At 42.5% G+C, this 17,366-nt stretch overlaps 1 protein-coding gene across 1 annotated transcript in view; it reads left to right on the top strand.

The window, feature by feature from the left end:
• stxbp5l (syntaxin binding protein 5L) overlaps window positions 1-17,366 on the top strand; it is a gene marked incomplete at its 5' end in the record, with an annotated part of 257,766 nt that overhangs the window by 145,677 nt on the left and 94,723 nt on the right. Inside the window, one exon of the mRNA XM_084085444.1 lies at window positions 15,000-15,134. Within this exon, the coding sequence (XP_083941570.1) occupies window positions 15,000-15,134 (135 nt within the window). The remainder of the gene's footprint in view (window positions 1-14,999; window positions 15,135-17,366) is intronic.

Genomic DNA, 17,366 nt, shown 5'->3' with positions numbered 1-17,366 from the left:
CGAACCTGATAACATGCACACAGAATGAGGCACTACAAACAAACACTGTAGATCACCATTGATGAAGAAACGTACACATGCATGCATGCACGTGGAAGAACAAACGTGCACATGCAGTACATAAATGCACGTAGCCTTGCTCAGAGATGGACCATGAGTCTCCGTGGTCATTATATGAAACCAAATAGAAATGCCAGATTGAATAAAATCTCAATTTCTCATGGTTTTCCTGCACGTCCTGAACGGCAGGACGTGCATTGACGGCTTCTATTATTTCAGAAAGATTTTTTTTCCTGTAACTCTCTGCTGTCTTCTTTCAATCGTTTTATAAGTGTCTGCATTGAATGAGCAAGGTGACTTTCTCCAATGTTCTTAAGGGGCCACAAAAGCAAAGAAAATGTATTAAGACGGGCTTAGGAATCTTTAGGATTCGAAAGTTTGAATAAGGCTATGATGACCTCCACCGTGAACATCATGAAATAAAAAACATTTCCTTAAAGGGAAGAAAACTGTCAAAGGGACTGAATCAGAGGAAAACTGTCAAAAAAGTGATAGGGACTGAATTAAAGGTCTTTCTCTTGACCTTTATTCACAGCGTGAATTACTTTTTTTTTTTACTGAAACAGACTTTGACGTGCTCACCCTCCAATGTACCCAGCATGAGGTTTCTCTCTCCCAGTTTTGCAAGAAGCTTGGTAAAGATTTAGAAAATTGGCATGGCCAGCGCCAGAGTTTTTATGTTTTGCTGTTGATCACTTTGGGGCAGTGTGTAGGAATAGGTGTTGTAGATGTACAGTAAAGTTTCCCAAACAATGGGGTTGGGAGTAGGGAGCCATTTCTGGGTCACAGAATCGTATTTTTTTTTTTTACGTTTCCTACATTTACTAAATTGAATCAAATAAAGTATAACATAGAAAGATTTTATAAATAATAAAGAAAATCTTGATTGTTCATTAAGAACATGTTTAAAAATAATTTCACACATTTTCCAGAACAAAAACAAAACTCAGTGAAAATAGTAGATCTAAAGACGTTCAATAATGCTCTGTGCATGCCCATGAAAGTGCATTCAACTTATTTCAAACATTAGCACTACCGTGTCAACACCATAAATTAACATAACTTTTAAAGATTTTCTGAAGCAGTCCAAAGATATGAATGTTTGAATGGCTGATGGATTTATGAATGAACTACATTTACAGAGCTCTGCAAGGTAAACAGATAATTATTTTGTACTGTACAAAGGACAACACTATAAAGTATCCCCATTATGCAAGTTAAGAGAGAATACAATTTGATATATATTGCGGGTTAAATAAAAGGCCTTCATATTTAAGAGGTTATTTCGGCGAACGTGCGTGGGAGGGAATAATCACAGTGTATCTTCAGCAAAAAGAAACTAGACTACACCACCGCTTTGGGGTGAATTTAGAGGTGAAGCCAGTAAAAAATGTGCAGACTCTTGCTTCAGCTGGCCTGTCTCACTTTAGAGGTTTAGCAGGAATCCACAGGGGCAATCTGAAGATGCCACGACGGCAAACTTAAAAGGTTAACGTCTTTGCACATTCTGTTTGAGTCCCCGACAAGCACAGGTAAGAGCTTCTCGGTTGCAGTTTCAAAGGCATCTCCTATCACAGGGGTATCAGCGGAGACCCAAAAGATAATTGAGTTGTAACCCCCGGGGACCCAAACTTACTCATTTATTATGAATGAATAAAGTACACCCTATTTCAAAAATAGTGAGAATAGCGCCGCGATGCAACACGTTGTGAGATATTTTTTATTTTAATAATTTGTTCTCCAGTAATTATAGTATTAATTTATTACTTTATTGAAATTATTTTGAATGATGTTTTATCGTTTTATTTTTCTCTGGAAAAAATATTTGTAAAACATCATTCTAAATATCTAACTATATAAATGGCGAGCGACTTCCGCACCCTAGGTGCGACACCCCACAGCTCTGTTATCGAATAAACAACGCACCGCCAGACCACATGTCGCCAACTGACTCGCCACGGCGGCCGCGCTGAATTTACGCCTCGCGTAGGGGACATCTCACTGTTCACTACACCTTTTCCACCGCGCAACATAATTAATTCTACTCACCAAATGTCGGACAAAACGGAAGGGGAGGCAGCTTCGTACCGTTTACCGTGCGCACGACCTCATCACCACAACAGCAGGCAGCCGCTGCGGGTTTTTTTTCCTTTTTTTCCAAACTTTTTTTTTGGTCACCATTTTCTCCAGGCACCATTTCTGGTGTAACGTCGGGTGTTTCTTTTCACCAGCCAATCACCTTTCACGTTGCCACGTCCGTTGCCACGTCGCGCTGACGTACGCTAAACAAGCGCTGCCGTGCGCACAATGCAAACGAGCCCAAAGGCGCGCAAAAATAAGCCGACCATTGCTTAGACACAAAGTCAGACCTGGCAACGCAGCCTACGCCAATCATGTGTGAGAGATCTACAAGCTATGGGGCAGAGACGCCACCGTATCTTAGCAACAACTACAGCGCTCACTCTCATTGGTCGTGTCACGCTAAGAGCAGTCTCCAGACAATGGCATCGCAGACAGCTTGCTGTTACTCCTGTAGCCATCACAGGCAGTTGCAGCACGACGGACAGGGCGCTGTGATAGCTGCCATGTCGCTAACGCTAACCTGGTTGTCATGCCTGCAGCGGCTGTGCAATCACTTTGTCAACAATGCACGTTCGTGTGGTGAATGTCTATATTGCTGCTCAGTTCGTCCATTGTAGATGCTGTATGTTTGTGTGTGTCTTCTGGAGAACTATGTAGCTCCACAGCAACTACAGTAACTAACGTAATGGCAGGACCGCCCCCTGCAACGCATGTTAGGCTGCATTATGGTCATGTAGTAATTTCAGATAATTTCGCTCCGATTAGAGCAGTGTTTATCAACCCTTTCACGCCGCCCCCCCCCCCCCCCCCCCCCCCCCCCCAAATACACGTACTTGATCTGGGCCCCCCCCATTCTGTTTGACTCCGTTCCACAAGTAAATATTGTGAAAATAGCCGATCTACAAGCTCCAAACGCCTCACGTTGAGAGGCTTTGTAAGCTTGGAGATCGGCTATTTTCTACATGATTGCCTCTTTCTTACATTCTTTGCCAATGTGGCCCATGTTTTCATAGCATAGTTTATTGACTACTTCTGTTGCAGAAATGGCCATTTCCTTTACTTTCGCTTTTTTATTGTCTCCGCCAGGCCGAAAGGCATGGCGCAAGACTATGTTTCACCCCCTGTCCGTCCGTCTGTGATAGCTAATCTCTCACATCGTTGACTTGCTCGCAGCAAAATAACAGCCCCATGTGGACAGTCAGTGAGAGCTGGATAAACGACGTAAAATGTGTCAAAAGGAGTCTGTACGGCTGTCGATAAATGAACACATGACGTCGGTGGGAGAGGAGATATTGTGTCTTTTGGACAAACAGCAGCGTGGTGCTGATGTTTGTTGTGTGAAGCAGCTTAATGTCAGAGTGTTTGTGTTGGAGCGCCTCAGTGCGGCTGCAGAGTTCATGTGCAACCTCTTCCAGAGAGACACAGAGACACTAGAAACTCTGCTGGGGAAAATAAAACACTGCTGGGCATTGACTTTCCTATGGACATTGATCTACACACTGCAGGTATATCTGCTACACACACAACATCAAACTACACACTGCAGGTATGATGCAGCGTTTGCATTACAGCCAGCATGCCAGCGTAGTTCCCATATGGTTTCAAGGTGGGCTAAACCATATGGACCCCATGTCAGCAATGTCAGCGGCATCCACTTCAGTCCCAACTGCGATGCCCATGCAGCCCACCCAGCTTCTATCTGGCCCTTAGGTGGGCCCCAACTAGCCATGTTTATGTGGGACCAAGGCGGGTCCTAACTGGGTTTGCCCATGCAGGCTTTAACTGGGTTCTACCTGGGCCCTAGGTGTACCCTAACCAACCACAGTGCAGTGCCCATCGCTCCAATTGTTGTGACGTCAGGGCTCTCAATACTGCACATTGGTGGAGGAGGAGGGGCCGGATGTTTCCTCTGTGGATTTACAATCTGCCCCTCTATGCCACATATCATCCGCACTACAGGGTCTTCACTGACCGAGCCACGGCCCCACTGACCCTCATGACGCTACGCCACTTAAACGTGCGGCAGCATGCGCTGGGTTGCCAGGTTTGCACAGCCTGCGCCAGAAACAAGCAACCACCTTCATGAAAAAAAAAAAAACACCGAAATGGTCCGCAATGTTCCAGGGGTGTCCCCGCGCGTCCCAACACTCCACAGGGGGTCAGTGGACCATCAGGGGGTCCGCGGACCCCCTGTGGACCCCCTGAAACATAACAAATATTATTTCTTCAAATTTTTTCCTTTTTCAAAAAAACTTTTCCACAGTTTCACTCCGGCGATTTGGGTCCCCCAATATACACACGGCCACGCTGGGCCCCGTGCGCGGCTGGGGTTGAGGGGGGCGTAGCCCCCCGAAACTCTAGTACTATATATATGAAACGTAAATGGGATATTTACTGATCACCCATTTCAATTAAGGAGAGATCAAGTTGATTAACACATTAACCGCCAAGAGCGTAGTCCTACGGTCCGTTAAATCCAACTGTTAAGCGCCGAGACCGTAGTGCTACGGTCCGGGTGCTTTTTCCTTTTTTTCGTTTTTTCTTTTTTTTCAATTTTCTAGGGGGACCATTTTCAGTGTAACGCCACCGGAAGTGCAATCCCGTTTTTTGTTTCCTGTCGGCCTCCATTCTAAGGCGCACACTAAAACCCATGTTTATCCTGTGTAGTTTTTTCTCCTCGCATTTCCCATGTTAACATAAACGGTCAGAACTCAAACATGGCGGCTCCGTTTGACACGTGGTCTGCACTCGTAGACACAGGGACATGTCCATCGCGCATTCTAAAGGATTTTAACGGGGCCTATGGCGACGTGAAAAAAACAAAAAACAACAATAAAACCTTGGCACTGGTGAGTACATTCTGAGATTAGCCCTTGGCAGTGGATGTGTTAATAATGTTTTGAATTGAATTTGAATTGGATTGATTTTTTTTTTTAATGTTTTCATTTATCTCTCCTTTCCAATTGTCCCTACTAGCGCCCCCTGAAAGTTCCGCTATGTAAATGCAGTCTGGAATGAAGGAGCTAAAGGGATTGTGTGTATTCTAAATTGAGTAAAATACAATCAGCATTATATTTTAATCACTTTAAAGACTAACCTAATCCTAATTAATCCATCCCACCACCACCACCAAACATGCATATTTATTCCCTTATGCTCTATGGAACTTTATTTATAATTCCCTTATATTTGAGTTAAATTACTGCAACCAAAACTGTCTTAATACGTTTGGCAAGTCTTTAGTCAAGGACAGATGTCATAGTTGCATACAATCCTTTCATAACACTTATTGTTCCACTTCCTCTAAAGATTACCAAGGACATTCTGAAAAGCAAGACATTTAACAAACTGCTCTCAGTGAAATGGGGTAATTTACTACAGGTCCTTGGCAGGGCATTTTTTCCCCTTCAAATCAATACATAATCCTTTGCTGCACTCTTAAGTTCAGCTCTCTCAAACATAAAAGCCTGCATACTTCAGCAAGGTTGCATTGTTGAGAGTGCAAAGGCCACAGCAGTAATTGCAAAGACGGATGAAGGGTCACCTATTATACCACACTACCTTATGCTACTGCAAGTACTTTAAGTGAGTTATACGATACAGTCTCCTCAAAGCTAAGAATGTATTACATTTCAAGGGTCACAGGCCTTCAGCAAGTGGAACATTATAATACAAGAAAGTCAAAGTAAAGCTGCACATTAAACTATATCAACACCACTTCTGTGACCAACCGCAGGTCTAGGACACAGGAGTGAGTGGCTTGGAAGATATATATATTCTAACTCCAAGTTGCTCAGGAAATACGTTGGTGTAAGTTATGACTTCCACTCAGAAGGTTATCACTGATGATAGGGGTTGGGCGATTGTCATGATTTTTGACATATTTTGTATTTAGTGGGAATAGCCAATCAACAAGCCCACATCATGATACTGTAAGTAAATAGGACTTAAGTGGTTTAAGTAGTTTAAGAAATTGCTTTGCGATGGAAAATGTGGTCCAAATAGAGTTGTAACTCAGAACTCAGTTTTACTAAGAATAGAGGCAGTTCCCTCGACCAAACAAACACCCCCCCAAATCACTGCGTCGCTTCAATCAGCGCCTACTGAGAGAATGTATGCAAACACAGCCATTAAACTGCTTGAGAAAATTACCCCAGTATATCAAAAAAACTGTGCTGATAGCAGAACATTTTCCATTCTTACGGCCTAAAAAGATATAGGCTGTAGTGGCTGCTGGCAACTAAAGAAATATATGTTAACACTCAATGTCCTTCAACTTCCATTGACCCCCATTTACTGTATATAAACAATCACCAGAAAATAAAGCTAATTAAATGTCACAGGTCGAGGTGGGCTTTAGTAGCAATTACCGGAATATATCAAAATGTCTGCCACCCTGTGATATATGTGTGTGTGTGTGTGTGTGTGGGGGGGGGGGGGGGGGGGGGGGGGGGGCTGTGTGAGTGTGACGTGTGTCCTATGTGTGTTAATGAGTATCCATTGCTTCCTATTATGTTGTGCCCAGGGCTCAGATGAAAAACCCAAAGCAAGGTCACAATGATCTTTGATGCATAATTACCAGAATGATGCTCGTCTCAGGTCCTCTGTGGTAATGCTTCCTACGAATGTAATGAAGAGTGTCATTAAACGTAATGTGGAAAAAACAAACAGTTAAAGGAGCGCTTCACCCATTTTCAACCTATCTTTCTTATAATTGGTCCTCACTAATGCTCATTATAGCGATGGCACCATTTCTCTCTCCTCGGGTGCATTGTCACTAACAACGGCAACATAGCAACCGAGATAAATCGGAAGACGTGCCCTGGCAGCCAGTGCCATGAAAACTCTCTGGAAGCCGTTGTGGAGACACCATTCCATAACGAGAGATTACGGATCTATAACACCTCAGTTCTCTCCATCCTTCTCTATGGAGCAGAAACATGGCCTCTCAACAAAACCCAGGCTGACAGAATTGACGGCTTTGACACCAGAACGCTGCGTGTATCCCCTTTATAGAGGGGATAAAATGGCAAGATTGATTCTCCAACATCACGCTGTGGGAACGTACCAAACAGCCCCCCGTGCCCCGTCTGGCAGCACAGCGCCACATGCGCTGGTACGGCCACGTCAAAAGACTCCCCCCTGAACACCCTACATACAGTATGCTATCCTCCACTTCGATCCAAACGCCGCCGGCTGGAAGCACCCCCCGCTGTGCCCCCCCGCACACGTTGGATTGATGCCACCACCAGGGATTGGTGAAGCTGATTGGCTCTTCGCATGGCGTCGTCCCCGCCGCCGAGCAAGAGACCTGATGATGATGATGATGATGATGATGACGATGATGACCATTTCTCTCTACTGCTCTCAGAGGAGGGCTGTGGACAGTTCAGAAACCTGCCTACCAGTGACATCATCGGTAGGCAGGTTTGTGTCGAACAACATTTCATTTTTTTATCAAGAAGAACAATGGCTTCTAATTCAGTATGCAGTATGCTAACTTCCCAGGAAGTGTGACCCATTATACAGATTATGCCCCTCACCCGCCCCCAGAACCGCGATATAACAGTGAAGCTGCCGTCGCCTTATGGTCAAATCTGGGATTGCAGGACTTCCACATTTAAAACGCAACTGCGCGTGCGTCTATCGTTTGAAACCCTAGTGGGCCTGCTCGGTGCTCAAGTCTTCCGCTTTTGAGAAAACGCGGAAGTAGAGCGTTCTTCCGGATGCTTCATGCGCTGGTGAGCAACTTTCATTGAAATGAATAGGTGGGGGCAGGGCCGTCCGCCCTGTAACTCTATGGCCCCTCATATTCTCCCTCTGTGGAGATTTATTTATTTAGTTTGTATTGTATATCTTTTTACACCTCGCTGGCAATGGTGGACAAAGTACACAACCCTGATACTTGAGTCAAAGTGTAGATACCCCTGGTCAAACGTATTATTATTATTAATGTTGAAAAGTATTATTCAAAAGTTATAACAAAGTACATTTTCTTTTTCATAGAAATAGATAAAATAACAGTGCAAATACAAGCTCACAATGCATCGCAATATGACACGTTGTGAGCTTGTAGATCTTTCACTACTCTGCACCAAAGACATTCAGGAGCTTATTCTCAATTTGTGGCATTTTCTTCTTGAAAGAGACTTTGCATTTACTCCACAAGCCACCCCATGCATCATTCTGCCATTTTGACAAATGCATGCATTTAGTAAAATACAATTAGTGAAACAATTTCATTTGAGATGTTTTGCATAAAGATGGTAGGCTAATCTGTTAAGAAAATTACATTGTAGCTCTCACCTCAGCCCAGCACAGTACGAACAATTGAGGCTTCAAGTAATCAAATAAATGGATTACAATTGTACCTCTACAATTGCCAACTTTATCTTTTATCTTTATTCATCTTATTTTATTGTATTAATTATACATCTCCAGTTTATCTTATGTTGTGCTGCTGTCTTGTGGAAAATGCCACATCAACATTTCGCTGCTTGTACCCAACCCATGTATGAATGACAATTATACAACAGGTATGTCTGACCAAACAATCTGATTGGTTGAGATAGGCTCTCCAGTCATGCTCATATGAGCATGACAGCACACCTAGCCGTTCTCAAATGAAAGATTTGAGAACGGTATAGGTATTTGGTGTCATTTTGTATCTGTTCCTATCTATTGCAAAATTTGGCACCTGTTCTTTAAAAAAAATAGCATATCTACAAGCTTGTGAGCTTGCGTAGATCGTCTATTTTAGCTATTTTTAAAGAAGAATATTGGATACTGATAAATACATTTTCTCTATGATTTTAGTTACTTTTGGAAACGCAATCTAGTTTCTCTTTTTTTTTGTATAGCTCCGATTGTATTCTTTATTTCAGTTAACTAAAATGTTTTTCCCATTCTAGTTTTTGTATTTTGTTAGTTTCACTTAACTATAATAACCCTGTTGTGTTAACGGTGTATGACTCATATACACACACACACACACACACACACACACACACACACACACACACACACACACACACACACACACACACACACACACACACACACACACACACACACACAGAGTGGTAATCTGTGTCACGGTCCCATTAGCCCCCTTCTTCCTCTAGTGGGATGTTATCAGCCATCGTCCTCCGTTGTGTCAAGCGTCGTGTGAATCATCCACTCTCTCGATGAAAAACAATGAAAGGAAGGCCACGGTGACTTGGTGAGTCACACGTCTGAGGGAGGATGCTGACCTGCCGCTCAGCTCCGTGTCCCTGCAAAACCAACACCATTAAAACTGCAACGCACCCCTCCAAACTCTGCTAGGAAGGGATCATGAGTCACTAGAAAATTGCTGTTCTGCCAGAACTGTCAGTCACTGCGTGCTGGATAAACATATGCTTGTACACACACAGTGTTGGAAAAAACTCAAATGTTTTACTTAAGTGATCGGCTATTTTCAAATAGCCTATAGGTATAAAATAGGGCTAAAGTGGTTAATGTATGTTTTCTAAATGTAATAATTTACATCTGCAAAGTCACTAGTAACTTTTTTTCAAATAATTGTAGTGGAGTAAAAGTACAATATTTGCCTCTGAGATGTAGTGGAGTAGAAGTAAAAGTACTGAAAATTGGAAATGCTCCAGTAAAGTAAAAATACCTCAAAATTGTACTTAAGTACAGTACTTGAGTAGATGTACTTAGTTACTTTACACCACTGCTTGTACATGAAGCCGCCTCACGCTACTGAAACTGGCTCAGACCTAGCTGGTTGAGTGTCTAAACGAAAGTACCGGAATTTGTCGGAAGTACCGCCCGAGGAAAGGACGTTGAGGCTTTACGTATCTGTTTAACCGTACATTCTCCGCAAATTAAACAAGTGTTGTGATTGGTCGGAAAAGATTGTTTCCGGGGGAAATATGTATGACAGAAGTCCCACCCCCTATAGATACTCTCTGCCGTTGGTTCCAGAGTGAATGTCAACTTATTTTCCAATATACCAATGGTAAGCATCGGCCGATAGCGATATACAGCCAACATATAATAATAGAAATAATAATAATAAATACAAATCAGAACAAATATAGATACAAAAAAATAAGCAAAATGGCAGGTACAGTATGGTAAAACCTTTTTAGCAGCAATGTAGAAATTAATTAGAGATCATCATTAGATCAGTCCATCTCTTTATTCAGTTACTTCATTAAGGCTATTTGTTGCTCAGCTGGCCCTTCATTTGCCGGCCAGCTGGCAGCTATAGTCCTGATGTCTGCTTCTGTGCTCCTCAACTGATAATTATGAGGCAGGCTGCGATGACGCCTCTTCAAAGTGGCAGGAAGTCGAGCTAATTTAGCTATTTTCTTACAGCGAAAGTGGTTAAGCATGTCTGCAGGTTTTTTATAAAATATTTAGTTTTGAGTATTAACAAGCGCTTGTGACTAACTAATAACTACAATTGATGCATCGAAACATAGGTTATTTTTTCAATTTCCTGAAATGTACCAGTTTTGGACATTTTTTGGTTTCCACCTGACAGTGAGGAAATGGTGCTGATGGGGTCTGTCAGCACTGAGTGGGCTGTGTGGGCTGACTCACCATGAGTCACCATGAGTCATCGCGTTATTGTTGATATGTCTTTAGGCATTTTGGATTCATCAAAGTATGACATTTTGACAATTGCAATGTGGAAGGTTCATATTCTTCAGTTTTTACTCACTCGAGCTCTCTCGTTCCGTGTTGTCGGATTCCAAATGGTCCTGCAACAGGCCCCTGAGGAGCACCAAAAAAAAAAAAAAACGGTTAAATGAGCAGTCTTATAGATAAGTTTACCTTGTATTGCTTAATTTTGAGATATGATTGATTGATATTGACAGTAGTAATAAAGTATGTAAAAAAGTATGTAAGTATGTAAAAAAAAGCAAAGCCAAATGGATAACACAAAGAAATCCAAAAGCTTGTTTCCATTGTGGTCCATAAACATTCAAACATCTAGACAAACAACAGTACAACAAGCAACAATACAAAGTGGTCCATATGTGCAGTTTAATACAATAATGTCAAAGGTTTGTCACACACCACCATGTGGCCACCTGAATATTCCCATTATAAAATTTGAGGACGGCGCCGCAGTGTTGTCGACCTGATTGCAGACAATGACGAGACGGCCTCCAGAGGAGAGGAGGTGAGCCCCGACATCACGGTGTCTGGATAACAACCTCCATCTGGACGTCAATGAAACAAAGCCAGATGACCGTGGACTACAGGAAGCGGCAAAGGGAGCACACGCGTCCATTCACATCGACAGGACTGCAGTGGAGAGACGAGGCAAGCGACACAGCGGCCCTTCTCAAGCCTAACTCATACATCGTCGTACGACGGTGTCGTGCACCGAAAATCGCCTATGTTCCGCGTATGGCACCATTGTACGACAGAGCATAAGGCATGGACTCCAGGATACTTCTACGACTGTCCCAATGGGAGTATACTGACCGACTGAATCAGGGATCCTAATCCCTATTGATGGAATATTCAGACTGCTACCATCTGGGAAACCAGCCACGATCCAGCAGGCTCCAGGACAGATTCCACCCTCAGGCCAGAGGTGTCACTGCACTCACTGTACAGTGACATCAACTGTACAGACTGTGACTCCCTTATACCCATACATTGTGCATGCAACACACATACTTGTGTGTTGCATGCACAGTATTCAGTATTCTACTGCACTCCTCATTGACTGTTTTCGTTGCAACCACTTAATGTGTGTGTGTGTGTGTGTGTGTGTGTGTGTGTGTGTGTGTGTGTGTGTGTGTGTGTGTGGGGGGGGGGGGGGTTTATCTCATGCCATCAATACAGATCTCTTGTGTGTATGCATCGCTCTCTGTTTCCATAGAGCATGTGCAAATTGTTGTACAGCGCACATGTCATGGCGTATAATGATAATGACAATTTCACCTTTGAGAATATACAGCCTAATAATTATCTGTCTCCGAGCTAAGCGTGGTGCATTTCAAATTTTCCACAATAATATCATCAGATTATGTTGCGGCTAATTGTGTTGAGTTATCGGTTTACAGCAATATCCGCCGGTGCAAATAGAAAATTGAAAAATGGCTTAATTGAAAATCCTTCCCATGAGACTTTCCTCCAAATGACTATGAAGCAATAAGGACATCTCTCTCTCTCTCTCTCTCTCTCTCTCTCTCTCTCTCTCTCTCTCTCTCTCTCTCTCTCTCTCTCACATTATAACTAAGCATATTGGGACAATATTGGGGCATCAGAATAATGGGCCATTGGACTAATGGACAGATCTCGTAACCCTAACCTTCTAATCAGGGACAAATTAGACCTGGTAGGATAGAAAACTAGCAGTACATTACATGTTGTGATCCTGTCCTTGTGGATCTGGAGGGTATCTATGATTCTACGATGAGGATTCTGAATACATTGTAGATCTAGGTACCCCTAATCATGTTCACAAGTATTATCTTAATAACTGCCCTTCTGTATACTGTAAGAACGTTATTGTTGAACTCGTATTGACCTGTGATTTGATTTGCAAGACTAATGAATATTATGTGCAGTACTCTATCTCCCTTCCTGAGGCAGGGCTTAACATAATGTAAGTGGATTTCCATTCTGGTGGTTCTCAACATGGGGTCCAAGGACCGCCACGTCCGCCAGGGGTTCTTGAGGGGGTTCCAAGAGGTCCTCAGCTAAATGATCAGTTAGGTGCCAAATTGACCCATACTGCTCTGTAACACTGAGAGTGTACATAACAAGGTTATAATTGTTTTGGATTTTTCATTAAAGTTTATTTTTTAACTAAAATGAAAAATCCAAAACTATTATAACCTTGTTCAGGGCCTTTTCCTGCTGTACTGTGAGCGTCTTGGCCCCAAACAGTAATACTCCTGTTGGTGTTATCTTGCCTCGCCTGTTTCTTTCTAACTGGACCTTAATTATCTCAGTGAGCTGGTGCCCGTATAGCCTGTGAACAAGCTACTGGTGAACACGACACACTTCTGACAATTCTAAAAGTAAATCCTAATGCTGCGTTCATGCAGCTACAATGCTTCAGTATACTGTACCGTTCATTTTCAATGGAAGCCAACGACATGGAGATGGAGAGTGACGCCCCTGATGCGTGTAGCTGCTACAAAACCTAAAAAGTTACAATCCAAGTTGAGCTGGCTTCAACTGGAGCTACAAAGGCAAAGCTACAAAACGACCAAGTGTTGTTTAACCATTTCCACTCACCTTCTTTCTTCACACAATCCCTGCTTGTACTGGGGGTAAAACTAATTATTGCATATTTTCTTTTATGTTTTTCATGCTTGATCAACGTTTCAACAACGACTAGGCAACAGATATGCTGTGTTACTTTGTAGCTTTGTATCTTTTGTAGCTGCCGGTATGAACTCAGCATAAATACAAACAAAAAAATGTGCAAAGCTTGAGCTTTTTCACATTCATCGTCACTCCATTAAATTTGAAGAGACGTGTACATAAAAAACACATATTGACCCACCATCTTTCACACATGGGATCCAACACGCGCATGGAATCTTAATTACAGTATGTAATCACTTGCAGATTAATGAATAGCCAGGCAAGCCAAGTATGGTATTCATATGACATGTAATAATAATAAATCAGGGGGGGGGGGTACAGGCAGAAAGGTGCTTCAACTGTAATTCACATGACATTAGCATTCATCATCTTCATAAGAACCTTTAGCCAGGGAATGAAGATCAACACATTCTAATTCACTCCTGTCCATGTTGATTAGCTCATACTGGGCTCCAGCTCTCCACCACCACATCTCTACAGAGAAATGGTGCTTCTTAACTGCTTAAACCCTCTAGTCTTCTTAGTGAAATAAACCTGAGTTGTATACACTTGGACTAGTTTTTTTCCTACACCAAATGTCTTTGTCTACAAAAAAATGTTTTTGTGAATGTTCCCCAGAATAGGGATGCTGGAGGTTCAATAAATAACCAATTTATTTAGTGAATGGTTATTTGTTTTCCTCATATGGTTCTAGAGAACCCTTTTTTTTTTTAGTCAAAGTTCTTTGTTGAAACTTTTATGGTGCACCTTTTAAACACTTACCCCAATTTGGGACACTAAGGTTTGTCTTAATAGACGAACATTCGCCAAAAATAGCGACATTTTTTTTACTAAGAGATTTGGTGTAAAGGGGAAAAGGGAGCGGGCCAAGTACAGACCCCTGGAAGACAAGTATAGGGTTTAAGTGGTTAAAAGGGGTTCTTTATAGAACCATTAAAATAAATGATTCTTTCAAGAACCTTGGTCTGAAAATAGTTCTATGGCATCACTCTGAGGAACCAGTTTCGGCTCCAGTCTGCACCTTTTATTTGTAAGTGTGTAATGTGTGTACCACCAGCCGAGCAAGAGACAGGATTATTAGATAGAAGACAAATGAGCTAGCAGACAATTCAATAAGGATTTGGGGCCCTGGGGAGAGCGGACAATACTGAAGCTTGCAGGAGAATGGAGAGGTGCCTGAAAGTGAAGCGAGAGGATCATGTTAGCATTCACTGTGTTAGCTGCATTACTGTCTAAAGCTGTGGCTCTCAAAGTCGGGTCTGGACCGGGGACCCCAGGGGTCCTTGACGGGGTTCCAGGGGGTCTCCAGCAGAATGTATTAAAATAGCATTTTAACCAGCTAGCTTTAACGTTATATATACGTCGGCTATTTGAAAACAACACGTGAGCTTGTATATCTGCTATGTTCAAAAACATCTTGAAATTAAATGAGCAATTTGGAATAGGTTGAATCATTTTAACCCCCCCCCCCCTTCTCTCTCTCTCTCTCTCTCTCTCTCCTGCAGGATCACATTTTGCCACCTGCCCTTCCAGAGTAAATGGCTATACGTGGGGACGGAGCGCGGGAACACTCACATAGTCAACATCGAGTCCTTTGTGCTGTCTGGATACGTCATCATGTGGAACAAGGCCATAGAACTGTGAGTTGTCTGCACTGTCGCAGGGACATTTGTGATGCTGATGATGATGACTGCAATAAAGATGATGGCCACCATAGTAGCAGTGATGACAATGGTTGAGTAGGATAGATAGATTGATAGTTTGATAGATAGCTAAAGTATGGAGACCACGTGTAACTGCTGCGGATTTTCTAGTTTTATTGTATTTACCCACTGTACCATACCGATTGGTTAAAAGTATGTTCTATTCAATCAGATAAGTTCTAGACTGAAACTTTAATTGCCTTGTTGTTCCCATTAAGTGACACTCTCATGTTGCCTCATTGACGCTCCCCATGGTCTATGGAGGGTATTGACATACTTGTTAAGCATTATGTCATGACTTTACAGCTTATAAAGGGCCGTCGAGGTAACAAAACCTCCTCTGTCAGACTGAGCGACGTTTTTTTTTTTTTGCATTGTCACTTCTAGTGTTAGCCTGACAAGTCCTCTGTCACTGAATGTCAGTCACTTAAATCGCTGTCCCACCATGAAGCCATTTGTTAAAGTGAGCAGCTTTACCACCAGCGTGAACAGTGCGTGCGTGCGAGCGTGTGTGTGTGTGTGTGTGTGTGTGTGTGTGTGTCTGTGTGCTCAACTGGAGGTTCAAGTGCTCAAGTGCTGAGTTCACAAAGGGCACATTGAACAATATTTTAAAATGCCACACCCTAACAAAATGTATAGCAAAACCTGTTGGTGTGTGTGTGTGTGTGTGTGTGTGTGTGTGTGTGTGTGTGTGTGTGTGTGTGTGTGTGTGTGTGTGTGTGTGTGTGTGTGTGTGTGTGTGTGTGTGTGTGTTTGTGTGTCTGAAGTAGTGTCTGAATATTTTAAATCTTTTTGAGACTATTACGGGACTGTACAGACTAGTGCAAACGTTTCAGTCCATGTGGACTTGCAGCAAAATAAGCAGAGCAAAGACAATTTAGCAAAAATGTTGCGGAACATTAAAAGGGAACAGATGGAGTAGTGCTATTGAGGAAATTTAAGTAGCAACATATCAACCAATATTAATAATATGCGTATTGTCGTTTAATTAAAAAAACTGAGCAGACAAAGAAGAAATATAACACATTTGACTTACATTTTGCAGCTGCAGCCAGGAGGCATTTTACTTAATTATCACATTGATTGTAAATAGGGGGAATGAATTGACTCTTTAAAAAGCTAACAGAAGCTCACAAGTAAAATGAACACACAACTCAATGTTGTAATCTGCTCAAAAAGTGAAATGTAAAATCAACAATTTATGGATTCGGTATCAATCAATAAATCACAATTAATCTTAGAACTTACCATGTCTCATGTGTTGTTTGCAACTGGTTGCTGTCGGGTGGTAACTGAATGGCCTCAAACTTGTATAAACTCGATAGTTTACGGTTCCTGGCAGCTTGCTCGGCGGTGCCTCTCTCGTGGCTCCAGTCCGCTTCAGACATCAGACGCCTCCGTTGTTGGAACTGTGAACTTAATATTAAGGGCTGTAGTCTGTTCTGACCAAGTGGTCCGCCTCGCTGGGGGCGACAAAAACTATGGCTAAACCTAACCTTAATACCGATGAAAGAATTTTGGTAAGGTAAGAAAATTGCGTCGGGAGGGAGATTCGATTTCATGATGTTAAACTGGAAGTCTAATGCTTATCTTTGCACGCCACAGAGTCGCCTGGTATTCCTGGTATTGTAGGGTTTCGGGAGTTATTTAATGCGGTCCGCAGTTCCGCGTGCGTCACCACGGGGCGTGGTTATAGACGCGCCTCCGAGGCCAAGGGGGCGTTGACAAGTTACAGTGATCCGATGGGAAACGGCCGTTCATGTCTGAGATGTAGTAGAGTAGAAGTATAAAGTATTGAAAAAGTAAATACTCAAGAAAAGTAAAAGCACCTCAAAGTTGTACTTGAGCACATATACTTAGTTACTGTTCTTTTTGAAGAGGAGCTTGAAGGAGGTTGATGTGCAGGAGAATGAGTTCATCAGTGCATTGGGAGGATCTGTTGATTGAGTGGGGAGTGCTCTCCACTCAGTATGAATAACAAGAAGCCAAATGAATAACAATGGCGTGTTATTCTTTTTTTTTTTGGTACTTTGAGATGAGATTTTTGTTTTTCATGTTCATGAATACAAATTATAAATCATAAAACGGAACAACAAGCGGTTGTGTTCCTCCAGTGGAACATAAGGAGGGAAGAGAGCACAGGGATTCCATGTGTGCCTCCACTCACAT

This window comes from Gymnoscopelus microlampas, assembly GCF_963454915.1.
Source record: "Gymnoscopelus microlampas genome assembly, chromosome: 17".
Taxonomy (NCBI): Eukaryota; Metazoa; Chordata; class Actinopteri; order Myctophiformes; family Myctophidae; genus Gymnoscopelus; species Gymnoscopelus microlampas.
This window is presented reverse-complemented; position numbering and strand designations above follow the sequence as displayed.